The sequence below is a fragment of the Cydia amplana genome, chromosome 5 (assembly GCF_948474715.1).
Source record: "Cydia amplana chromosome 5, ilCydAmpl1.1, whole genome shotgun sequence".
NCBI lineage: Eukaryota > Metazoa > Arthropoda > Insecta > Lepidoptera > Tortricidae > Cydia > Cydia amplana.
In genome coordinates this window covers 10,669,623-10,696,312 of record NC_086073.1, presented here as the reverse complement: position 1 = coordinate 10,696,312, position 26,690 = coordinate 10,669,623, and the positions used below count along the sequence as shown (strand labels likewise).

The following is a 26,690-nucleotide window of genomic DNA, read 5'->3' as shown; positions in this document are numbered from 1 at the left end:
TCTAAATTGGACGCTATGCCTAATTAGTTGTTATAAATTAAATAAAATAATTATTTATTTAATTAAATTTATAACAACGCAACGTGGGGTTATTCATGATGAATTTTAATGGCTTATATAAGACAGCGGTCGTATATTGCCTTAGAAATTTGGATTTTGTCAGTTTGAATGAACAGCAAACTGGAGACATTGAGATTAATTTTAAACTTATTATTTTAGGTGTTCGTAAGAAATAAGGTATTGACAGACATTGACGGAAAATCGCGAAAACCCGGCCAGGTGCGTCGGACCACGCAAAACGGAGGAGGATTCCATACTTACTTCTTCTACCATGTATCCATATGCCAAAATAGCAACAAAAAAGCCGAACAAAAATACCGTTTCTTCGCAGCATTAGATTTCAGTCCTTTTTTTAGAAAAGTAATATATTTAGGTACATAATATATATATGTAAGTAATTTTGTTATGTGAAACTTATATGTTGTGTTACGAGACTTACGAGTAGGTAACTTTAAACTTTAACAGCCTAACAGATCCCAATAAGGCCTAGTTTACCCTCTGGGTTGGGAGGTCAGATGGCAGTTGCTTTCGGAAAAACTAGTGCCTACGCCAATCCTTGGGATTAATTGTCAAGAGAACAATAGGTTCTCATGATCCGTGGCAAAATCGAGATAACGCGAGGAAGAATAACTTTGTCACAAGAATATTTGGCCAAATATAAATCCTTATTTTAATACTCTCGTGTATTTGACCTACCTACTCGTATTGAGTCGTATTTTGCCACCTAGTAGCCTCGAATTGGTTGTTATATGTGGCTTTCCATAAATTAAGGGTCCTTATGCTTCAATAAGGACGTTTTCATGGGGTCCCGTTGTTTCCCATAAAGTTTTAAGTCATAATGTATTGTTTGTCATATTATCATTACTCATAAAACTGAAACCGTTAACATTTCAAGATTTTAGTTAGGTTATCCTATAGATAGGTTAGGTTAGGTTAGATTTGTTTTATGGCAATCCTGAAAAGTGACGCGTTTCTGAACTAAATGAATTATGACTAACGAAAATTCGAGCAAACAATACATTATGGCTTAAAACTATTTGGGAAACAATAGAGACCCCGTTTTCATCTGAAGTTGCAATAGAAATTGAAAAAGCCACATTTTTTCAAGCTTTTACTTAGTTTTATCTGTCCCGTTGGTTGTCTGTCTGTCCAATGTGGTTCCAATCAAATCATGCAAATTAAATCCCAACAAAAACATAAATGTGAAATGAGAGCCAAGTTCAATATTGAGAATACGTGTCGTTGTTGACTCGCCGACAAAAGAATTGAGATCTATATGGGTGCCTAGTTCTGTGCTGTGTAGAAAATCCTGAAATTATAAAGGATTTGTCTTGGCTAGTTTTTAACAACAAACCAAGTTTTTGAAAAACTAACAGAAAAATATATATTACCTATATGCCTATACGTAAAAACTAGCCAAGACAAATCCTTTATAATTTCAGGATTTTCTACACAGCACAGAACTTGGCACCCATATAGATCTCAATTCTTTTGTCGGCGAGTCAACAACGACACATATTCTCAATATTGAACTTGGCTCTCATTTCACATTTATGTTTTTGTTGGGATATCATTACTTTTTGTACAGAAATTACTATAGTATTCATCATGAAAGCAGTTTGCCTAAGCTGAAAAGGAGACCCTCGCTAACGCGCGGTTAATTGTCAAAAAGTGTATACGCCTTATAGTCTACTTTCATTCCAAATATCAAGTTTCTAAGTAATCTAGAAGTGGGTTAGGTTTTTGGTCTATAAGTATGTTTTTTTCCATCGATATATCAATAATTTCCAGTTTTCAGATTTTTCCCTCTATATGCACCTAATATTCTACCTTGATGCCAAATATCAAGTTTCTAAGTAATCTAGAAGTGGGTTAGGTTTTTGGTCTATAAGTATTAATTATTTTTTTTCCATCAAAATATCAATCATTTGCAATTTTCACATTTTTCCTTCTATATACACCTAATAGTCTACCTTGATGCCAAATTTCAAGTTTCTAGGTCACCTGGAAGTGGGTTAGGTTTTTGATCTATATGTCAGTCAGTCACAAAAATGCCGGTTTTTAAACGTTAATTTATCAATAACTGTTTGAGCTATGTTTATGAAATAGTGTATTTTGAACAAGCTAAGGGACTTGAATACATGTGCCAAATTTCATGTGTGTAGGTTAAGTAGGTTTCAAGTTGTGAAGGGGTCAAAAGTAGCTCGAAATGGTTCGTGTAATATTACACACGGTTGCTGCGTCGCCAGTTCCTTTTTCTTTGAACTTGGCTGGACACGCTACCGCGTGTCTAGATTTGACCCACTTCTCGGGTGTTCAATGAAGCTGAAAATTTACATAAGTACATAATATGTAATATGGGTGACAATACAATATTTTTATGGTTACCATCGAGTTGATCTGATGGTGATGATACAGACAGTGGTCTTTTAAGTCTTTTTAACTTTGTGATAAAACAACGCAACTTAATTATATTTGAAAATATTTAAAGAAAAATACAGTCAGAAATTAGAAATATTGTTATCTAACCTCTCTATCACTTTTGCATATTCGAGCGATAAAGAGGCAAATAGCTGAGTTTCGATTTTCGCACTCCCCGATAGGCCCCTTTGTAAACAAACCGCCTTGATGTGTCTATGTCAAATTATTAATTGTTTGTGAAAACTTGTTAAAAAAAGTTTAAAGGAAAGGCGTAGGCAAAGGGTAGTATAATATGTATATAGCTGGTCAACCAAATCTTGTCAGCAAAAAAGGCACGAAATTCAAATCTTCCATGGGACGATATCCCTTCGCGCCTACATTTTTCAAAATTGCCGACTTTTTCTACTGTCAAGATCTGGTTGACCAAGTATACCTATATAGCGCTGGCGGTACACCGAGAAATTCAGTAAAATGCTGCAAATGATGTTAAAGGTATGAAAATCGGTACGATTGATCTTTAGAACATTTGAAACAATTTGACCCGAAGCACCAACAAATAAAAAAAAAACGAAAGGAGTTATGACGTCATCTTTTTTTGTAAGGAATAAAAAAATATTGTTTAAAAACCTATCGTGTTTGGTATTAAACGAAAGGGCTTTCTGAGCCGATTCCAAACATATATCACATCATTACATTTCAGTATTTTTTTTTAATTATAATATAAATAATTTTCAAAACATACCAATTAAGTTTGGGATTCTTCAGATACAATACGGTAAAATTTTTTTTGTAAAATATACCTCTAATCTTATACCTAATATCCTCATATCTAACCCTAATAAAGCAATTTTGAAATTATATACATTTAGGTTTTTTTTTTATTTTTCAGTTTTACATAGTGTGATCTATGAATCTCTCAATTAAATATTTAAAAAGAAAGCATAAAATTAATATATAACGGTTTTTTCAGAAAGTCGCTTATATCTCGGAATCTATAAGTCGTAGTAAAAATTGTCTATGTAATAATTAAGAAAGAATTAACCGAAAAAACTCACCTTTAACGTCCCCCCTTTCCCGAGTTCTCCACCCCCCACTCATCAGAACTTTTTCTTACTTAAAGCTTAGATATTACCAAAGGAACATGTAATAGTATTTTATGCAACTGTTGTTTAAGAGAGGTCAAAAAAGGCGAGTGGCGTCAGTAACAATAACAACAAACAACAACCGAAAATTGTTAATAAAGACGCCACTAGTATTTTTTGACTCGGTTAAACAACGTTGCATACAATACTTTTTCTACGACCAAGCACTTACTTTGAAATGCAATGAAATAATAATAAAAATGGATGATGATGATTGTTTCATGTCCTAATGTGATAGGTTGTTCAGTGCGTGGGTTTCTTAAGGGGAACGAAAATTTTATTATTTTTGCGCTACGACGCACGGTTTAGGAGATACAGCCCTATAAATATTTTTCTTCCTCTTTTTCTTTTTTTTACTTTTTTTTTCTTTTTTTGTGTTTTTTAAATCTTACTTAGGGGAACGAAAATTTGATTATTTTTGCGCTACGACGCACGGTTTAGGAGATACAGCATTATAAAGTTTTTTTTGTTTTTTTTAATCTCTTTTTTGTGTTTTTTTTTTTTAAATATTAATTAGGGTTTCTTACAGAGGAATGAAAATTTTAATATTTTTGCGCTACGACGCACGGTTTAGGAGATACAACCCTATAAAAAAAATTTCTTTATTTTTTTTTGTTTTTCGTGTTTTCTAAATATTACTTAGGAGTTTCAAAGGGGAACGAAAATTTGATTATTTTTGTGCTACGACGCACGGTTTAGGAGATACAGCTTTATAAAGATGAAAATAATCGTACCATTAACCAAAACATGTCTATGGTTTACTCATCTGTCAGAAATGACAACTAAAATGTATTCCATACAATATTTTTTAAATGGTGATTACACGAAGTATCGTAAAAGTGTCAAAAAGATACTGCGTGTATGCACAAATATTTTTTTGGGGAATAGACTAAAGACTTGTGTTGATAACTATAAGTTTAAAGGTGTGTGCACGACCCTTTAAATGACAAATAAAAGTACGGGAGTAGAAAAAGCAAGTTTCAATACTCTTATTTTACCCGAATGACATTATTACTCGTATTAAGTAATTCGGCAGGGCTATTATTACACTTTGTAAAATTGAAAAATTAAAAAAAAAACCTAAATGTAAATAATTTCAAAATTGCTTTATTAGGGTTAGATATGAGGATATTAGGGATAATTTGAGGTATATTTTACAAAAAAAAATTATGGTATTGTATCTGGAGAAGCCCAAACTTGGTATGTTTTGAAAACTATTTTTATTATAATTTAAACAAAATGAATGAAATGTAACTATGTGATATATTTTTAGCATTGGCTCAGAAAGCCCTTTCGTTTAATACCATACACGATAGGTTTCTAAACATTTTTTTTTATTTCATACAAAAAAACATGACGTCATAACTCCTCTCGTTTTTTTTTATTTGTTGGCGCTTCGGGTCAAATTGTTTCAAATGTCCTAAAGATCAATCGTACCGATTTTCAGACCTTTAACACCATTTGCAGCATTTTACTGATTTTCGCGGTGTACCGTCAGCGCTAGAAGTGGGCAGCAAAGAGTAGTATAATAAAGTCCGTCAACCAAATCTTGTCAGTAGTAAAAGGCGGCAAATTTGAAAAATCGCGGGTTAGCAACACTGTGTTCAAATAATTCCAAAACGCGTGTCATCTGTGTTTTATCTGTGGAATGTGGATCGTGAATGACAGCCGTCACCTTATTTGTTTTCATTCTGAATCGTTTCTGTTTCAAGAGATATTTCTGCTGTCACCATTAAATACCAATACATTAAATAAGAATAAGCAAAGCTAAGGGGCCTACAATGTACAATCATGCTCGTTGATGGTAAACGTTACTGAAACAAACAAACAAGTACTGGAAGAACTCTTTCGAACTTTTAAGATTATGTTCAGTTTTTTTTGTTTTAGGGTTAAAAGGCATAAATAAAATTAAAACGTATGCCTAAATCTATCCAACAAGACCATAAATTGTGTCCTGGAAACCGTCCATAGGCCCACATGTCTAATATTTTCAGCAATCAGTTGTGACTATTTACAAAGGTAAACCTTTTAAACAGTATTAAGAGCCTTGATTATATCGCCGTTCTTTCGCAATATCTACCTAATCCATACATGTTTGTTGCAGGATTAAATCTTGCCCAATATAAGGCGTTCGTAGTAGGTAGTATCTCTTCAGACAATACTTACCTATGGCGGTTTATGTACGTGTACAACGCAACCAAGTCGAAAAGTGACCCTTATCTTATTTACCTTTAAATTAAATAAACACCGAAATATCAGTTGTTTTATTTTTAATATGTATATTGTACAATATATACCAATCAAAAAAAATACACAGGTATGTCATATTCATCCAGAACAGTACACTAATACTAATTTACATTAACAACTGGCATATTATATTGTAAATAACAAATATATGCACTATCTAATTATCTGCATTTTGATATGATTTTATTTTAGTAAACTTAGAAGACAGATAGGGAACAAAGAGAATATAAGCACTACGATAGGTAGTTGTTTTTGATATCTTCAAATTTGTTTATCATTTTGATTAACATTGTTTTAACATTGCTTTTAAATTGTCCGTCCATCGTCCATGTTTCAATTTTTTTCAATAAACCGCGAGTGACAATTTGAATTGACGTACGCAGGGCGCGCTCAGCGGAAAAAAAAAATCTTTTGGTTCGATGTACATTGCTGCTTTTCTTAGCGCAATACTGCTCTTTGAGTGTTGCCCTACTTTAGTTTGCTTTACATTGCTACTGACAAGATTTGGTTGACGGACTACATATAGGACAGTCGGCAGTCAACGTTTGTTCCTAATAAATATAACATTGATGAATCAAGGCGGTTTGTTTAAAGAGGGCCTGCCGCGAAACCAATTTCGTTATCTGCCACCATTAAATTTCGCTCGTATATGCAAGAGTGATAGAGAGGCAGATAACGAAATTTCCCCCACCCCCCTTTGGATGGTTCTTGTTTGAGTTATAATGTCACTGTATTGAGGACTCAACCTTTCCATTTTTAAAGTGTTTTTATATCGACATGACACTGGCTACTGTAGTAAATGCCAAAAAAGAAAAAAAAAACGCTGTCATAGTAACGAAAATAATAAACACGTCAATCGAAATAACGTAATATCCAAGAAAAATTTGCAAAATAGTATATGATAAATATGTAAAACATCATTAATTATCGAATTAAGATTACATACAACTTTGTGTAAAAAAAATTGAGGCAATTATACAGCCCGATTATACGGGTTACATTTTGAAAAAGATGATTATCTTGGAAAGAAGAGTAAATATACATAGGTGAACATAATGGTGAACAAAGGTATAGTAAAATAGGTAGGGACATAATTCAGGGTTTGCTTGTCTGGTCCACGCATGCTGTACCTATCACGACCACGGCACGGCCGTCTCCTGCTAACTTTTCGCTATAATAGTAAAATCATAGGTCTAATACCTATGATTTTAATATTATAGCGAACAATATTTCATGTTCATGATCTCGAATTTAAGACTTTAGCTTAGATTTATGGCGTGCGGCCTAGCGCGCGTTGCCTCTATGAGGAGCTGTCAAAGCGCTTTATATCTGTATGCTTTTGATGATGCGGATCAGCATTCTTATCCAGCGGGGCAAGCGGCCAGCCTGCAGAAGGGCACCCTACCGCACTTGGTAGGTCACTACACTCACTACCAGGATTTAGGGCTAATAATTTATTTATAAGTTTTTAATACCTTTAAACGAGCAATTCTTGTATATTTATTTATTTATTTATATGTATAATATATTTCGGGGATCTCGGGAACGGCTCTAAACGGATTTAGATGAAATTTGCTATATGGAGGTTTACGGGGGCGCAAAATCGATCTAGCTAGGTTTTATCTCTGGGAAAACGCGCATTTTTGGGTTATTATATGTTTCCAGAGCAAAACTCGGTCTCCCAGACATTAAGTTTTTAATTTAAGTGTTTTTATCATGTTTCATATTTAAACTTACAGATGTGAATCACCAGCAGAGTTTTTGGAGAGGTGTGGTTTTCTTATTTCCTGTTACCAACCTGAAACACCATACCTACCTAAATATCAGAAAATATTAAAGTGAAGAAAATTAAATAAAGTTGAATGCTTAAAAACTTTAATGTTTTATTAAAATTAAACGAAAAAAAATGTGTAAACTGAAATAGATCAAATTTTTTTATTTGTAGTTGAATAACATATATGTATTTAATCTCCTTTAATTAAAAATCATCTCTGAGTAGATACATATTAAACAATAGGTACTTTTAGGTCTTGGTAGTAATGTTAGGTCTTATGACCTACTGTATTTGACTATATTACTTACCAAGACCGGAGCCTGACCTGTCAGTCACCAACTATTTTGATGCTCTTTGTAGGTAGCATCAAAATAGTTGGTGACTGACAAAGTTACCAAGTTACTAAGGTAGTAGGTACCTATATAGTAGGTAGCAGTAGCGCAATATTTAGTCAAAATATTTTGACTAATTTAGATTATTTTTATGCCAAAAAAGTAATACAAGCTATTCATGTTCCACTTAGTAATAAAATACGGACTTTTCTGTATATGTGGTTTACGAAATGTGTTAAGGTACAACTTGTGGTTTATTAACGTGGTTTAGAAATAGGCAGCTTGAGTTGAGAGAGGTGATGAGTAAATTGTTTCATTTTTTTACAATTTTGAGCGTTTATAGGAGAATGTGTGGAGCAAGCATTATTTGACGTGTAGGTGTGGGTTCAACAAAAAGATCGCTTGTCAATAAGGCATTCTTGCTGTTAAAATTCAATTATTAATAGCCTTTATCGACCATCAGCAATGTAGTCCCTTTTTGATTGATGGAAATTGTCACGTAAGTTCCACTACTCGCCGCCGCATCGCCTACAGCGCATTCGTTAGTCTATCGCTCACAAGATGTCATTAATTCATGTAAACTTACGTACTGAAAAAAAAAAGTTTTACTCTTTGCTATAAATTACCCTTTCGCACGTCAAAAACTCCAAGATGGAGCCGAAGGTCATAGAGAAAAAAGTCTACATTTGGAATCATTACTTGTCAAAATTTGACATTAGCAATCCACAGTTAGGTGACAACCAAACCAAACCATTATAAACCTTAAAGTAATAATAAAACAAAGTTGTTTTTTGTTAAATTATTGTTTGTACCAAATGAACTTCAGCACTTGATGAACTTCAAATGAACTTCAACAGTTGAATTTCAAATGACGCGAAATTTGACAGTTGCACATGTCGAATAGGGGCCCTTAAGGATTACCTGTGCGAAAGTCGTAAGCCCGGCAATAACCCTTCCAACTCGGACTACAATTATGTAGAATTAATAATGAAAATCTAAGTACCTACTGGTCGACCGAAGATTTTGGGTAGTTAGGAAGCTGAATTTAATGCCTATAAATTAGGTAGGTAAATATTATTTTTTTCAAATGAAATACCAATTTTATATGAGTGAGTGTTTGTATGAGTTATCTTATCATAGCTGTTTATTGTTTTGTGGCCTTTGTGGGCATATAACGGTCCGCGGCGTTCGTAGAGTAATCATTATCTCACCTTGTAAATTAATCGATAATATATCACAGCCTTTTGAGGTCACTCTTTTTTAGGGTTCCGTACCCAAAGGGTAAAAACGGGACCCTATAGCTAGACAGTTGAAATTTTCACAGATGATGTATTCCTGTTGCCGCTATAACAACAAATACTAAAAACAGAATAAAATAAAGATTTAAGTGGGGCTCCCATACAACAAACGTGATTTACAGTACATATGGGGATACTTTTCCGCACTAGTGCGTAAAATAACACTTTTCGTGCGTATGTCGAAACTTTAAAGTGCCATATGTACTGTAAAACGTTGTTCGATACACGTGCAAATAGGTAATTCGCAACTCGTGTCGATTTAAAACACTCCCTTCGGTCGTGTTTTAATTTATCGCCACTCGTTGCGAATTTCCTCTTTTTCGCACTTGTATCGAAAATAACTATTTTGACCGAAGTTAAGCAACGTCAGGCGGGGTCAGTACTTGGATGGGTGACCGTTTTTTGCTTGTTTTGCTTTATTTTTTGTTGATGGTGCGGAACCCTGCGTGCACGAGTCCGACTCGCACTTGGCCGGTTTTTTACTCTTAGTGATTTTGGTTTTTCTAAGATACAAATGATTTCACCTTCCACTGAAATGGTTTTGTAACATTCTCTAATTAATCAATTTATTATTGAGACAAATATGTATTTTAACCGGTTTAAAAGAGATTGTGTTTCTGTAACAAATTGTAGAAAACAATAATAAATTTTTGGGTTAATTTCACAAAGCAGAGGACGCCTGCACCGTTAGAAGGTTTTACAGTCTTAAGTTATCTTTGGTTAGGCTATTAAATAATCAGCTTTGATGTTATTTTTACAACATTTTACTTAAGTTGGAATGTTGATAAATTTAAATTGCTATTGGCGTTGGGTCGCGTTTTTAAAAGAAGGACCTAATCTGTTTTATAGAAAGAGATTCGGGCAGGGATTACAGATCTTTATAAAACACGGCTCAGGCCACTCAGAAACATTTGCGAAAAAATTAGATGTTAGCTAGTTAAATTTATTTTGAAATTACCTATATAAAATCTCTCTAAATTAAACATTTTCTATCTGGTTTGAAATGTTTTACCTACTGCTGTGAAAATAATTTCCTTCTTGACATTAACAAATCAAATACCTAGGTATCTTATTTTCAAACAAGCCGACAGACACATACTTACCCAAGAGACTATTAAATTATTTACATACAATATTCAAATATATTTAAAAAAATGGCTAATAGCATGTCGTGCCATGCTCAGTGTAGAGTTCCGTAGTTACCATTCTGTCAGAATAGGCTAAACGGGGGCATAGAGAAAAAAATACATAGAGTGCTCACTCCATACATCAGTTTTAGTACCAAAAAGACTATTAGCATCTAGCATCGAGTAGCGGAACTATCAGTACTGCTACTTGACAATAGATGTCGCCACCGACCGGAAAGTCTTATGCTGTTGAGATAAGACTTTCCGGTCGGTGCTACATCTATTGTCAAGTAGCAGTACTGATAGTTCCGCTACTCGATGCTAGATGTAGACACTGAAATTAATAGTCTGAACTGATGTATGGAGTGAGCACTCTATGTATTTTTTTCTCTATGACGGGGGCTAAGTATCATGTACATACATTACAAGCAAAAGAGTGTTCTTTCTTAAGCTCTGTTTCTACGATTTCATATTTTTTGGACCCATATATGGTTCAAAAGTTAGAAAGGTTCGCAATTTTTTTTTCTTTCGGAGCGATTATAACCGTAAATATTCACTTTATCAAAACGTGTTTGTGTAAGACCCCTATTCATTTTAAAAGACCTATCCAACGATACCCCACACTGTTAGGTTGAAGCGTAAAAAAAACAATGGGTTGCACTCCGGGAGTGCGACAGAAGTGAAAACTCAATGACTAGTCCAAAATATCTGCAGCACTATGTATAATTGACCCATCCTCCTTTCTATTGAAAAACTTTAGTTCCGAAATTGCTGGCCAGTGAGCTTAAATTTGTAGCGTTAATTGTTTAAAATTCGAATAGAAATTGTAAAGTTACCTTGCAGACCTCGCATCTAAATATATTTGGTCATGATATTTTGAGTTTTATTCACCAGTACTAGAGTTCACTTTTATTACCGATTTCATCAATATGTAGCTTTATTGAATTATATTTGAGTGATATGAAGTAAGAATGTACGAGTAACTGTGAGATCCTCGTATTTCTGCCCGTACAAGATTAGAACCTTTTTCATGTAATGTCATTGAGTTTTTCTTTATTGATTTAAATGCCATCTAAATGAGTGGCCATCTAAACCAACGGTCACGTGATCGCCTTACGGTTACGTGATCGCCTTACGCTATCTCAAGTCACTCAAGTTTATCATTTTTTCCCCACCTCAAAAAGTGCCCAGCGCCGCTAAAGAAGTTTTCACTTCAAAAAAACTCTTTAACAAGGCATACTTATTAAATTGTTGGCGATTTGTCCTTTTCGTTATGTTTGTTGACCTTGAAACTTGTAACCTACCCGAAGCGCAATAATTTCCCGGCTTTAAGTAGGTACGCCTCCTGTTAACCACCTTACGAGTTTCGCTTGGCTATAATAATCTGTTGCCGGCTTACCAACCCACTCCACTATTGATCCTCGGAAGGGTATTCGTATATTTCGTATAAATCGTCATTAGTGCCCGCAACGAAAGAGCTTAGATACTGTAAGATCAATGTAAGCCAGTCATTTGGACTCCAATTTTGTAACTTGAATAACTTTCTGTTGGTTTAATGCTCCGTTTTTCAAGTGTTCCGTTTTTCGTTTCCGTTTTTCAAGATTACCTATATATCATGAAATTTAAGATTATAAATTGAGTTAAAATTTTATTGAAAATTAAAAATGAGAATAGGTAATTAATATTAAATCCTGGGTTCGGTATTAATCCGTAGACGTACCAATATGTTTACCCTATATGTATAACATTTTTATAATATAATTATTTACCTATATTGTGAGTTGCTGGCTTCCATAGGCTACAGTGACCGCTTAGGTGAGATTTATGCTCTTTTGGCACCGGCGTGGTATATAAAACTTACCTACTTACATTGTTTCCGCGTTTTTTTTTATCTAACGGATAATAAACCAGGGGGCCGATTTTTGAATTTCGACCACTCGATTTCGTGTATTTCTTTAAATAATATCTCCACTACTAGGCATTTAAATTCTACTAATAGATTAAAAATCGAGTGGTCAATACCAATAGATTCCAAATTTCGATCGCTCGTATTTCAAAAATTAGCATTTCGCCGTTTTCCACCGATTTTCGAGTGACGAAATCGAGAGATCGAAATTCAAAAATCGGCCCCCAGTACCTAAATAATCAGTAGGTACATAAGTAGGTACCATTTATTTAACCGGTTGAATTGACAACGCATAATTTGCTTTAAAATATAGATATCTTCAATATCTGCAGTAAAATGCTTTCTGTCACGTAATATTCTTGTGAAAATTGCTTTCGTTCTAAGTCAAGTTTAATTTTTTATGTTGGAATTATATTTTAAAGCAGAAGATATGGCTGACTGCGACAGCTTCGTGTCTATCATGGTTACGTGTAGCCACCACCATAGAGAAAAAAATACATAGAGTGCTCACTCCATACATCGTTTTAGTACCAAAAAGACTATTAGCATCTAGCATCGAGTAGCGGAACTATCAGTACTGCTATAATAGTTGACAATAGACTGATGTAGCCACCGACCGGAAAGTCTTATGCTGTTGAGATAAGACTTTCCGGTCGGTGCTACATCTATTGTCAAGTAGCAGTACTGATAGTTCCGCTACTCGATGCTAGATGTAGACACTGAAATTAATAGTCTGAACTGATGTATGGAGTGAGCACTCTATGTATTTTTTTCTCTATGCCACCACTAAGCAATATTTCGTGACATAATTTCTGGCTGCTTTCGCTATTTCACGCAAGTTATAAATAGGTGTAGGAAAGGAAAAGCTGGGGTTTTTCTATGTGTACTATCTAAAAATAATCGGCCGAGTCCAGCGGACCGGGTGTTCCGTGTAGGTAACTAGTTACAGCAACGGAAGTTAACAAACTATGAAACATACCGAAAAAGATAAACAGGATAGAGGTTTATAGTGAACATGATTTAAACAGCTACTCACATATGAATCATAATTATGATTAGCTCTATATAGTATGTTAGCCTCATGGCTAAGCTTTGCAATGATTTGTCAACCTTATTATAAGAGGGCAAAAATGGTGTGTCCCTGATTTTTGTATGGGAGAAAACTTTTTTCTGCTGCGTTACCGTACAAAATGTAACTTTTATCTGATCGAATTGTTAATTTTAATGTGTTAATTAAATACTTATGGACCTAATAATGCCCCTGTCATGAACGGTAAAAAAAATATATTTTTTTATACATTTTTTTTTCTTTTTTTACCGTTCTCTTGTAATGTATAATTTACATATCCGTGCAAAATTACAGCGTTCTAGCATTAAATGCCACGGAGCAAAGTCTCGGACAGACAGACAGACGGATGGACATGGCGACTACGGGACCCAAAAAAGAAAATTCCGGCCCGGGCAATATTAACATTATTTAGTTTTTTTTAGAGATGCCACGAATATTCGGTAATCACTTGGTATTCATATTTATATTATTTCGAAGCACTGAGATAGATGTTTTAAGTGAATGGTTAAAAGCTACGTTAGTTTACCTAATATGATTAGTTAAGAGGGCAGCTTTGCTTCAAGTTAATATCGGAATAGTAATTATTTTAAAGTTTTATTGCATTCAGAAGAAATTATATATCTCTTTGATCTTGCCATATTTTATAAGTAGACTTTTACTTATACTTACCAATACAAGTACCTAATGCTTTTACCGTATTTTTTATAGGAATAATCGGATAAAGTGAAAACGCTGTAAAGAAAGAAAACTTTAGGTACCTACACATAATTAATTATACGCTATTAAGTAAAAGTTCAGTAGCAGTAGCCTTACCACGATTTCGTTAGCAGTGTCAAGTCAAACCGACATATTCGATAACGTCTGCGTAACTTACTTTGTATTTTATATTACTTTCTATTACTCTCTTTCGCTTTACTATGCGAGTACGAGCGAGATGCATAGAAAGTAAGTTACGCACACGCTAATGTTTATGTCAATGTCAAAGTGGTGGTAGAGGTACAGGTACCATAAGCTTGTGAAAATAGGCTGGCACGTCAGTACATATTTTAAATTTAGAACTCGCGATATCTTAGTCAAACAAATGAATGTTGATTGCCCTCGTTTAAACCTACCTCATTTCAATCCAAACCATTTTATCTTAGGTTAAACAAGCTTATACTTATGCTGTGTGCATTAGAAAAAGCCGGCTTGGCCTTTGGCAAATAATTTCGTGACATAATTATATTCACTCCCTACCTACACTTCAGTAGTTTGTCTCCATTCTGTACCAGTGCACGTGATGTTATAGGTGATTAGCGTTAAAATAAGTACATTTCAATATGAACTAGGAATGCATATTATATACATGGCCGCTGCATCACGACATTTCATTATGAATATTGCAACCGAGAAGGCTGAAATATTTAAAAGATTCTTGCTATTATTAAACGAGTCGACTGCATGACGTGTATAACTACGGTAGCGGGTAGAAATATCCACCGTATTAACATAATAATGTTTAATCAGTTATAACAGCATTGTAACAACACGATTTACATACTGAACGAAAGATTAAAACATTTAAAACTAAATTGGCAACCAGGCCAAATATGTGGAAAAAATGTGCGAAGGAATTTTTTTAGCCTCAATGTTGCTTCATAAAACAAAAAGCGGTTTTAGGCAGCGGCAGATGAGTAAAAGGTACCTTTGGCAGGTAGACTTAGGTTAAAATATTCCACCTTAATTTTGCTCATAAACAGTGGTGTTATCGCAATTCTGCATTTTTAGGGTTCCGTAGCCAAATGGCAAAAAACGGAACCCTGATGGATTCGTCATGTCTGTCTGTCTGTCTGTCCGTCCATATGTCACAGCCACTTTTTTCCGAAACTATAAGAACTATATTAGGTACTGTTGAAACTTGGTAAGTATTCTGTGAACCGCATTAAGATTTTCACACAAAATTAGAAAAAAAAAACTATAAATTTTGGGGGTTCCCTATACTTAGAACTCTAACGCAAATTTTTTTTTTCATTAACCCCATACGTGTGGGGTATCTATGGATAGGTCTTCAAAAATAATATTAAGGTTTCTAATATCATTTTTAGGGTTCCGTACCCAAAGGGTTAAAACGGGACCCTATTACTAAGACTCCGCTGTCCGTCCGTCCGTCCGTCCGTCCGTCCGTCCGTCCGTCCGTCTGTTACCAGGCTGTATCTCACGAACCGTGATAGCTAGACAGTTGAAATTTTCACAGATGATGTATTTCTGTTGCCGCTATAACAACAAATACTAAAAACAGAATAAAATAAAGATTTAAGTGGGGCTCCCATACAACAAACGTGATTTTTGACCGAAGTTAAGCAACGTCGGGCGGGGTCAGTACTTGGATGGGTGACCGTTTTTTTGCTTGTTTTGCTCTATTTTTTGTTTATGGTGCGGAACCCTCCGTGCGCGAGTCCGACTCGCACTTGGCCGGTTTTTTTCTAAACTGAATAGTTTGCGCCCTCCATTATTCCGATACGTGCTACAGCCGGTTTGTAGTCATGAATTTCATCTTATTACTGTATTTTTTGAAGTGTCTGAATTTCGTTCGGATTTAAAAATACAAAAACCGTTTATTGAAACCAATATTACACCTTTAATGCTTTTTAAAAATACATATTTGCACTGATAAACTTATTGAATTTAAAATGTTTTTCTTTGTATACACACACGAAAAGCTACTGGCGACAGGATATAGGTAACTTTCAGGTATAAATCTAAATGAGTGAATACAATACACCATTCTGTCTATATTTAGTAGGGTTTGCTCCCGGGAAATACCGGTACCGAAAGTACCGGGAATTCCCGGGATTTAGAGCCAAGCAAAGAACCGGGATTTCAAAATTAAAATCCCGGTACTCCCGGGATTTTCGGGACTAAAATTTTCGGTACAATATTTGACTCCTTTCTGTTACTTAGCATGAAATATCATGTTTTATAAAGAAAATAAATATATTTTATCAATCTAAGGCTGATGGTAATACTTTTACGGCTGACCACTACATTAAAATAAATTAAAAAAAAAGTCAATGGGTTTGACAATGCCGACAATATAAAATTGCGTAATTTGATACTTTAAGGGCATAAATGTTTGTACGATAAATAATTTTATACGAACAATTAGTTATTTCATATTTGTATACTAACTAGAAGCAAAAATAGAGACAATTTTGTAATTAATAAAATACTACTTTTAATTCAAATTCAAACACGGTATAAGAAACTCACATATGATAATGATATTTTAAATGAATTAATAATTCTGGCTGAATAATTTCTTGATTTGTCGTATTGATAGTTCTGTTATTAACTTATTATATGTTCGAAGTTACACAGCCCATTTTGAACGCATGCGAAAATTATCATTTTTTTTATCCTTTTTCACAAAACGTCTTACATATTTAAAAAAAATGATGATATGTCTGAGTCACCATTCCGTTTTTGCCAATCAACAAAGATAGTAAAAATATCATATAGTTTAGGAAAAAAAAAACAAATTATATTAATGATTGTGTGACTTAAAGACACATATTATGGTACAAAAGAAGTGTGTACCTTCACTGTGCTACTTTTTTATTGTTTTAAGAAAGATTCGTGGTCGTTTTTTTTACTGAAATTGATGTGGAAACTGATTTTTGAGGGCAGTCCCGAAAGTACCGAAAATACCGGGAAATCCCGGTTCCATTTTTGCCCGGTACCAAAAATCCCGGTTCTTTTAAACAGTACCGGTTCTGCAATCCCTAATATTTAGGTATCAATGTTTTAAATATTTTTCCTTGTTTAGGCCCACAAACGCTATGGATTGAATACGAGTAATTATTGTAATTAATCACATTTTATTCAAACACTCGCGTTTAATTTGAATTATTGTCTAAACATTTGGTAGGTAAATATAATTTAATTTTCATTACATGTTCGCAATAAGTATTAAAAAGTTACTAAATTTAAGACACATAGGTACTTTAAACTAAAATAGTTTCAAACAAGTTGAAATTCATTCTCTTGTCATTTGAAAATTAGTTTTTGATGAGATATAGATGTAATGGTACGTTCGAGATTTACAACTATTGTAGTTAAGCTAAATCGATCAATATCTTCACAAAGTTCAATTGAAATTGAATTTTCTGTCTACACAGCAATTTCTGTTGACTAGTCTATGGATTAATCTATAAGCATTTATCCTAGAGGTTCATCTTGTAGCAAAAATATATTCCGTAATACTTTGCACCTGACCTCCTAGCATGAGTTACGTTCTCGCACGCGACTCCATGCATCTTGCCCGACTTCAAGCTCGTGCTGGACGGTCGGAGTGAAGAACCTACTACATATATGTATAAGAGTTATTGTTTTTATTAATTAGGTATTTATTGTACTGCACACCTGCACAGCCACAGACAAGACATCCTCTAGACTGAGCATAGTAACGCTACCCCCTCTGCCACTACCTATACATATACGGTAGTTTTACTCCATCTTCGAGTCAAAGTGTCAGAATTCGGGATTCGCTCACCTCGTCCCCTGCACCCCCGTATTTTTGGCAGCATCGGTTTCATGAAATAATTGCTCTAAACTCCGTCTAGAGGATTCCTAGTCTATGTGCACAGTACTGCCGCCAGTAGAAAGAGGGATGCATTGTACCCACATGAAGCTTAAAACCTAACAAAATATATTAAACTCCAAAAAGTAAACTATCTTCTCTACTTGTATGTATAAATAGACATGAGTTTTAGAAAAAGGTAGAAAATAAAATATGAACACTACTACTAATATTGTAATCAAATATATTCAATCAGGAAAAAGGGGTCTATGCTTAAACAATCGCTTGTACATACTTAAATTGATTTCATTTGAGGAACTCAGAAAAAACCGGCACTGAGAAGTTTTCTAAAATGTATTTCCTCTACTGTGTTTTAATTTACGAGATGAGGTTATTTTCATCAATTAGTGAAATACGAAGAACTTAATTATTGCCAACCCAAACTGTACAAAGACGCTTATCCCCGCCAGTACAGTATAATAGTCTCGTTAGGTTCATGTTAACTGATATAAAGGGATCATAATTATGCTCCCGTATAAAATATGAAGTAGGTCCGCTACGGTAAAACCTTCATTAACGCCCTGAAGGGCTAAGTTGCCAATTATAAATTATAATCTAAGACAGTTGGCGAATTAGCAAATCGCATGGTTCGAAGGATTATCAACTCAATGTATTCCTAACCTAAACCTAAACCTAATGTATTCCAGAGACATTAAAATTGTTGTACCTTGTGAGTGAAGTGGTAGGCTATGATGTAATGGCCAATTGAAGGATGACTCACGCCAGAACGGCCCGGGCCTGGGCCGAGGCAACCGACTTTGAAGTTATTTTGCTTTTACTGAACTGTGACGGGGCAAAGTTATGTTGAAAAGGGGTATGATATTTTTTCAAGCTTTGACAGTTTTGGATGGTTTTACGGTACTTGTTTATACAGCGAGAAAAGATGTGCAAATTACTTCATTTAGTCAAATAATCGTCTGTTGACGTTTTGTTAGAGTTATTACTTGTTATAAAATGACAGGTTTGCAAAATATAATTTTAAAGTTTAATTTACGAAAAAGCAATCCCAATCGTTTGAGAAATTTAGCAAAATATGTTTGAAGAATGGAATATTGAGAGCAATAAACACCCGTTTTTTTAAGTGCATTGGACTTATTGGTGACTATAAAGACTTTTAAATTTGAATTTTTAAAATTCTGCATCACTGTATCATCTAGCAATTCAGTATTCACGTACTTACTGTCTCTTTTTGAAATACGTTCATGTATTAAATCAACTTTCCATCAATAAGATTTAACTTCGTTTTCATGCCAGCTTATAAGTATTTTCAGCCAGCCAGCGTAGAGAGGTCGTTCGCTTTTTAGGGTTCCGTACCCAAAGGATAAAAACGGGACCCTATTACTAAGACTCCGCTGTCCGTCCGTCCGTCCGTCTGTCACCAGGCTGTATCTCACGAACTGTGATAGCTAGACAATTGAAATTTTCACAGATGATACACTACACAACAAATACTAAAAACAGAATAAAATAAAGATTTAAGTGGGGCTCCCATACAACAAACGTGTTAAGCAACGTCGGCCGGGGTACTTGGATGGGTGACCGTTTTTTTGCTTGTTTTGCTCTATTTTTTGTTGATGGTGCGAAACCCTCCGTGCGCGAGTCCGACTCGCACTTGGCCGGTTTTTCAGAATGTTCTCGCACATTACGCTGGCTCGGCAAATTAAACGAAACGAACGTTAGTAGCATATTAATTGTTTTTATTGCTGCAAAGCGCACAAATATTGATTTAATTCGCTTAGCGCTTGCATATTTCAGGCAGCGTTTAATTTAAATTTGCTGTCGAAGACATAAATTACCTTTTAGAATAGAATAGAGAAAGAATAGAGAGCGTTTATTCGTGACAAAAAATACATACAACAACATAATAGCCACGAAATTTAATTCAATTCAATTCAATTATAATTTTAATCACACGGCCTATCTAATACAACGTAATTACAAGGATCAATGCTTATAACTATGAATAGTAGGTTTTTTTCCTACTACGTCGGTGGCAAAAAAGCATTCGGCCCGCCTGATGGCAAGCAGTCACCTTAGTAAACAATTCTTCCGAGGACAGCCCGTACAGTACAGTCACGCTCCGTGATTGTTAGGTACGCCATTTAGGGTTCTAGCTAAATTGGACATTCCATAGCGTAAGTATGGAACATCCAATTTAGCTAGGACCCTAAATGGCGTGACAATCCCGTGTGGTGACTGTACAAGCAATAGAACATACACAAGGAGGCAAAGTCTCTCCTTAGCGCCACTTGCACCATTCCACCAACCCAGGGTTAACCGGATAAACCTGGAGTTACCATGGTTACCAGTACAGTTTGACACTTGACCGGATTAGTGGAAGTGAGTTTGGGATTTTTGACGATTCGTACAGCGCGCCTTTGGACTGTGTCGAAGGGTCAGTACTCCATATCCTGACTTGCGATATATATAGAAGCAGCCTTTGCCCCGGAGTAAAGTATCGCCTCGCTTTATGGAGCACGCACATTTTTTTGGATTCCAGCGCAGCCTTCCCTTCCAGGTGGCTACACCGAGGATACCAATACTCCCTGACATGGTGAGGGCTGTGCCTTGGAACTGTAGGACCAATTAGGTTTTTAATGTAACAATTCTTTAGTACCTAAAGCGATATTCCTTTGTTAGGCGCTAATTAAAGTTAAATAAATTTGACGAATTTTACAGAAAATTTATTTAATTTGTCGGAACATCAGAAATATTTTCAGTTTTATATATCGACGCTTAACATTTTTAATTAGGCCATTTATTTTCTCTCTCGTTATAATTGTTTTCTTGGGCATTGTAAAAATAAATCTTAAATTCGTTATGTGGAGAAATGTTACATATATTATTATCGACATTACAATGAACCAGTTTAGAGATTTGATCAAATCGGTATCCAGGGATTTTATCAAATCACTGAACAAGTCTGGTGAAATGACAAAGCAAGTTAAATGCATTTTGACAGTTTGGGGACTACCCCCTTATTCATAAAAATTTACGGGCATGTACGGATATGATGGTCGTTCTTGTCTACGTGACAGCGTGATAAAACGGTGTCCGTCACTTTCTTTCCCACGGTGTTAAACAGTGACAGTTATTTTATCACGTGGATAAAGATGGATAAAGCTATCCATAATAGGCTGGCTGATTTAGTTAAATTATGTTTTATACCTTTCTTACAAAGACAAACGATTCATAGCTAATTCAGGCCAGTAACGCTTTTATAAATAAGACCTAGCCCACTCCTAATACATAAAATAAATACAAGAAGGTTACATTTAATATTAGGAGTGTAATAGGCCAATCTAATCTATAATAAAACGCTTCCATCATTTCGACGGGTCGGCCAAAAAAGCCTAACAGCAGTCAGCACCCATTTGCTCTTAAATAAGGTTCCATGTCAGCCACCTTTAAAAGCCGATACGACTCGACAACGGCTCAATCGTATAAATAGAAGTCCATTTTAGGGCTCAATCATATTTCAACACGCACTTCCATAACCTTTGCTACGATACCAGGCGGTCTAGCATGAGTTGCGTTCTCGCGACCCATACCAGACCGCTAGACCGGTCGAACTTTGGTCGAAGGTGTCTACAATAAAATTTATTTATTCAATCTACAATAAAAAGTACCTATAGGTAGACATTGATATTATACCTCCTACATAATTACAGTTCGAATCGAATCTTGACTTGAAATAAATATCGGTTGCCAATCATGTCTTTATTGCTCGTTTTATTATTAAATATCGAGTTCGTACCTACTTTTTTGCTGAAAAAGTGTGGAGAACCACGAGCGCAATAGCAAACTAGTGCTTGTTGTTGAGTATGTTTTAAGCAGTAGAAATTCGGTGGCTACAATAGTAGTTTGTGTTACAAGGGATCAAAATGATATATGGGCATACATTGAATCCTGAGCGTAATGAGGGATTCAAGTGTTAACGCCCAAGTATTTTGATACCGTGTGACATCAACACTGCGTTTCACATCAACTATGAGGAAAATAAAAAAATCTTAGTGTTGACACAATCTGATGCTTAAAAAGATTATTTCAGTTAAAAAAATAATGTGCAAAATTTAAAAATAGTGTGTTAGAACAGAAAAGTATTACTTTGATCCCTCCTAGCAGGGAGGAAAAGTGCCACTTTGATGCCTCCTAGCAGGGAAGAAAAAGCTCTTTTCCGAATAGGTGGTGTGAAAACAAATTTGCTACATTCGGCCGGTCATTAAAGAAACTAATTTACGATGTTAGCATACCACACTGGCATTAGGTACCTACGTCAGCAATATTGGAGGGCATATGGAATTTCTACTTTTGAGCAAGACCCATATCATTCTGTCTTATAATATGATTGTTGGTTCCTTAAAAAAATAACTTATCGTATTCCTACAACAACATTATATTAACATCATAACATAAAATGGGTGGATGGATGGGTCACGTGACGGACGTCAGAACTGTCACACGTACTTATCGGTCGCTCCGTAATATTGGCCTAAAAATCTGGTAATAAGTTGGTTTATAAACGCAAATTGTGTAAAATTATATAATTACTATCCGTCAGAAACGAAAATAATAGTTTTCAGTGCGTTAAAGTTACCGTGTAGTTAGAAATCACAGTGTAAAATCGAAGTGTAGTCGCCTAACCGGTCATCCATTGCGCGGGTCAGCTGTCCGGCTGTCAACGAATCAGCTGTGAGAGTCTGCGCACGCGCATCAGCTGTGTGTCAGTGACTGCCACTACAAATAGCACCTTATCACCTACCCATTAAACACAATTTACAATGGCAGACTGTGCTGGGTGTTTCAACAAGGTAACCGATGGCAGATTTTTAAACTGCCATAACTGCCAAAAATCGTACTGTCTCCACTGCACTAACTACACTGAGGAATTCCTTAATTTTATGGGACCCGTGCAAAGGTATTCATGGAAGTGTGTTGAGTGCAAAAGTGCCGAACCTAAGTCGGATAATACAAATACGCCGGTGCGCGGCAGTGACAATGTAAACATGCACAGGGGAGCCGGCGCGCGCCCGTCCGCATTGTCCAGCGAGCCCGACAACTCGGTCATGGAAGTGTCTTTCACGGACAACCAGCACTTGAACTACACCACTAGGCTCGACACGACAGGGGCCTCCGACATTCAACAGTTAGTAGTCGAACTTCGTTTGTTTCGGGAGGAAATGCGGGCGCTTCGCGTAACGGTAGCCACCCTGACAACAAAAATTGACGCATGTGATGGGCGCATCGACAGTCTATGTACCCGCGTTGAAGCTCTGGAGAATAATACCGCAAGTGTTAGTGTAGGCAAGAACACTGAGGCTTCACTGGCGGACACCGTAGCCCAGTTAAGATTAGAGTTAAACGACCGTGACCAGGATATGTTACTCAACGATGTCGAGTTATCGAACGTACCGGAGCAGAGTGGGGAAAATACATTGCATATAGTAGCTACCTTGGGTCAGAAGCTCGGTGTTACGCTGTCGGAGCACGACATCGTTGATGCGACTCGCGTAGGGCGGGCGCCGCGACTAGACGAGGGCACCCAGGGCCAGCCGGCCCGCCCGCGGCTGCTGGTGGTGCGGCTGGCGCGCCGCGCCGTGCGCGACCGGCTGCTGCAGGCGGCGAGGGTCCGCCGCGGGGCGACCACGGAGGGCACCGGCCTGCCGGGCCCCGACTGCCGCTTCTACGTCAACGAGCGGCTCACCTTCGTCAATCGACGGCTGTTCCAGAAGGCGCGGCAGCTCAAGGAACACTACGGCTGGCGATATGTATGGACCCGCGATGGTAGGATTTACGTGTTACGTCCTGGAACGGAATCACCGCGACACCGAATTCGAACGGAACTGGATTTGAGCCGTGTTTTTGGTACACTTGATATTTGATGGTATATATGAACTTATCTTGGTGCTAATCCTTTTAGACGATAAAAAACCTTGTTTCACATTAAATAATGCTTTTAAAGTACACAATCTACGTCGCTATTTCGTTTGCTACTTTTTACTTTTGTCGGTTTTCTATATATTTTTTTCTATTTATAACTGTTATTGTTTTGATTGTAAGAACAGACTATTATGGAATTTGTCACTGGAGTGCGTTGTAGCAGCTACGATCGTGGGACATCAGAAACCGTACACTATACACTCTTGTTTTTATTATGTCAACACATATAATTCACTTTATAACACTCTTTCTTCTGAACACACATATATCATCACTCTTTTAAACACTTTCCTCAGTAATACGAGTAAAGTTGCATCAGTGTTTGAGGTTATACGGCCGCGTTGTCATTTACCACATGAATTAACTTACAAAACAATATTAGATAATACGAGTGATAGTGTCGACTAAAACGAAATACCTCAAATTAGGTCTTTTTAACGCGGGTTCACTGGCAACTGGACATGATGATTTTTTGATTGCGATGGATAGATTTGACGCTGATATTGTCGCGATCAATGAATCATGGATCAGACAGGGCCAGGAAAAACGCGCACCGCTCGTCCCCGGATATAAATTCATTAACGCCCCGCGACCGACTGGAATGCGCGGAGGCCGCGGTGGCGGGGTAGGTTTCTACATTAGAACTAGCGTGCGCGCGCGCCGATCTACCCACCCTGTTGCTAATATTGAACAATTGTGGTTATCGGTCTCAATTAACCGTCGGAGTTATATAATAGGTACGGCGTATCGTCCTAACTGGATTAATGTAGATACGTTTTTAGATGCCCTGACAGAATCCATAACATTTTTTTCTAAACACGATTATGTTGTTTTGCTTGGAGACTTTAATATCAATATGCTTGAAACTACAAGCAGTAATGCCATAAAATTAACTTGTTTTCTTAACTACTTTAGCTTACAACAAGTGGTGAAGGTACCAACTCACTTTTCTATAGGCAATGAAACACTCCTTGATGTTGTGTGTACCGACGCACCTGTTACCGATGTATGCGTTTCTAATATAACAGGTTCTCTTGGTCATGCCATGGTAACAATTACTTTGCCAACAAAACGACCCAAAATAATGCCTAAGACGTTTACCTATAGGCCCATTAAGGATATTAACATGGCAGAATTTAATAGGGATCTGCATGCTATTAATTGGGAGTCAGTGTTGGCATTTGAATCTGTTGAATGTATGGTTGAGGCTTTTAATGTCCTTTTGTTGTCGTTATATGACTCACATGCACCATTTAAATCTGTCACAGTTAGGCATAGCCATTCGTTGCCCTGGATCACAGACACTATTAAAATTATGATAAGAAAGCGTAACGAGGCTTTTTCAGCATACAGGAAGTCTAAAACGGAAAGTCATAAACGATATTATAATGAATTAAAGAAATTGGTAAAACAAAGTATATTTAATGAAAAAAAAAGTTACTACAATCACCACATCAATTCAAAATACAAAGATCAAAAAACACTCTGGAAAAATATTAAAAATAATGTTTTGACAGATAATACTCGTGACCGGCTTCCTGATCACTTCAATAATCCAAATGTAATTAATGATAGTTTTTTGGATGTGCCTGGTAGTGATGGGGTTTCTTTGTCCACCATGTTGAAATTTGAACAAAATCGCTTTAGTAATTCTGTTTTTAGCTTAAAACCTGTCGAAGAGGATCAAGTGGGAAAATATATACTGTCTGTTACCACCAATGCACTTGGCGTGGACGGAATCAGTAGAGATATGGTGCTTCTTACTCTTCCTCGTACTTTGTCAGTATTAACAGCCATAATTAATCGCTCTATTTTGACCGGTGAAGTGCCATCATTGTGGAAATCTGCCATAGTTACACCTCTGCCAAAGGTGGATAACCCTACTGAGCTCAAAGATCTTCGGCCTATAAGTATTTTACCTTTTCTTTCGAAAATATTAGAAAAAGCTGTTTATGAGCAGTTATATAAGTATGTAGAAAACAATAATATACTACCTCAATTACAGTCAGGATTTCGTAGGGGTATGGGGACTGTAACTGCCCTTATTGACGTTCTTGACAATATTATTTATGGCCTAGACTCAGGTAAGGGTACTTGCTTAGTGTTGTTGGATTTTTCTCGTGCGTTCGACTGCATAAATATTGACTTGCTTCTATCTAAGTTAATTTATTACGGTGTAGACTTAGGGTCACTCTCGTGGTTTAGAAGTTACCTTGGTGGGCGTATGCAGTCAGTTAAAATTGCTAAAAACGATGGCACTTTGTTGGTGTCTGACTCTAGACCCCTAAATCGCGGAGTCCCACAAGGCTCCATTCTTGGACCCTTACTTTTTATTATATATAGCGCTGACATCGTTAACATTATTAAGCATTGTCAATATCACTTGTATGCGGATGATGTTCAGATGTACTACTCGGCCCGTCCTTGTGACTTTACTGATTCAGTTAATAAAATTAATGAAGACCTCGAAAGTATCTCCGCTTGGGCTGAACAAAACAGTCTGTTGCTAAACCCTATTAAGTCAAAGTTTATGATTTTGGGTAGTAAAACTCAAATTTCTCGAATCTTAGATGGTAGCCCTCAACTAAATATTAGAGGCTCATTAATAGAGCGAGTAGAGGAGGCCAGAAACCTGGGTATAATAATAGACAACCAGTTAAGGTTTGAAAAACACATAGCAGAGCTAGCCAAATCATGTTTCTATAGATTGAAAGTATTGTATCAAGTAAGAAACCTTCTAGATGAAAAAGTTC

General features: G+C 36.1%; 1 protein-coding gene and 2 long non-coding RNA genes across 3 annotated transcripts in view; 2 read left to right on the top strand and 1 right to left on the bottom strand.

Moving 5' to 3' along the window:
• LOC134648019 (uncharacterized) overlaps nucleotides 1-26,690 on the bottom strand; it is a 188,134-nt gene that overhangs the window by 10,096 nt on the left and 151,348 nt on the right. The window lies entirely within an intron of this gene.
• Nucleotides 1-26,690, top strand: part of LOC134648015 (uncharacterized) — a 200,760-nt gene that overhangs the window by 146,710 nt on the left and 27,360 nt on the right. The gene's annotated exons all lie outside the window — the stretch shown is intronic.
• On the top strand, nucleotides 22,435-23,879 carry LOC134648180 (uncharacterized). The gene has a single exon (XM_063502661.1). It carries the CDS (start codon nucleotides 22,779-22,781, stop codon nucleotides 23,877-23,879), a length of 1,101 nt encoding a protein of 366 aa, XP_063358731.1. The 5' UTR covers nucleotides 22,435-22,778.

Excerpts from the sequence above, each read along its gene's own strand:
- LOC134648180 (XM_063502661.1), top strand. The coding sequence starts at position 22,779 with ATGGCAGACTGTGCTGGGTGTTTCAACAAGGTAACCGATGGCAGATTT.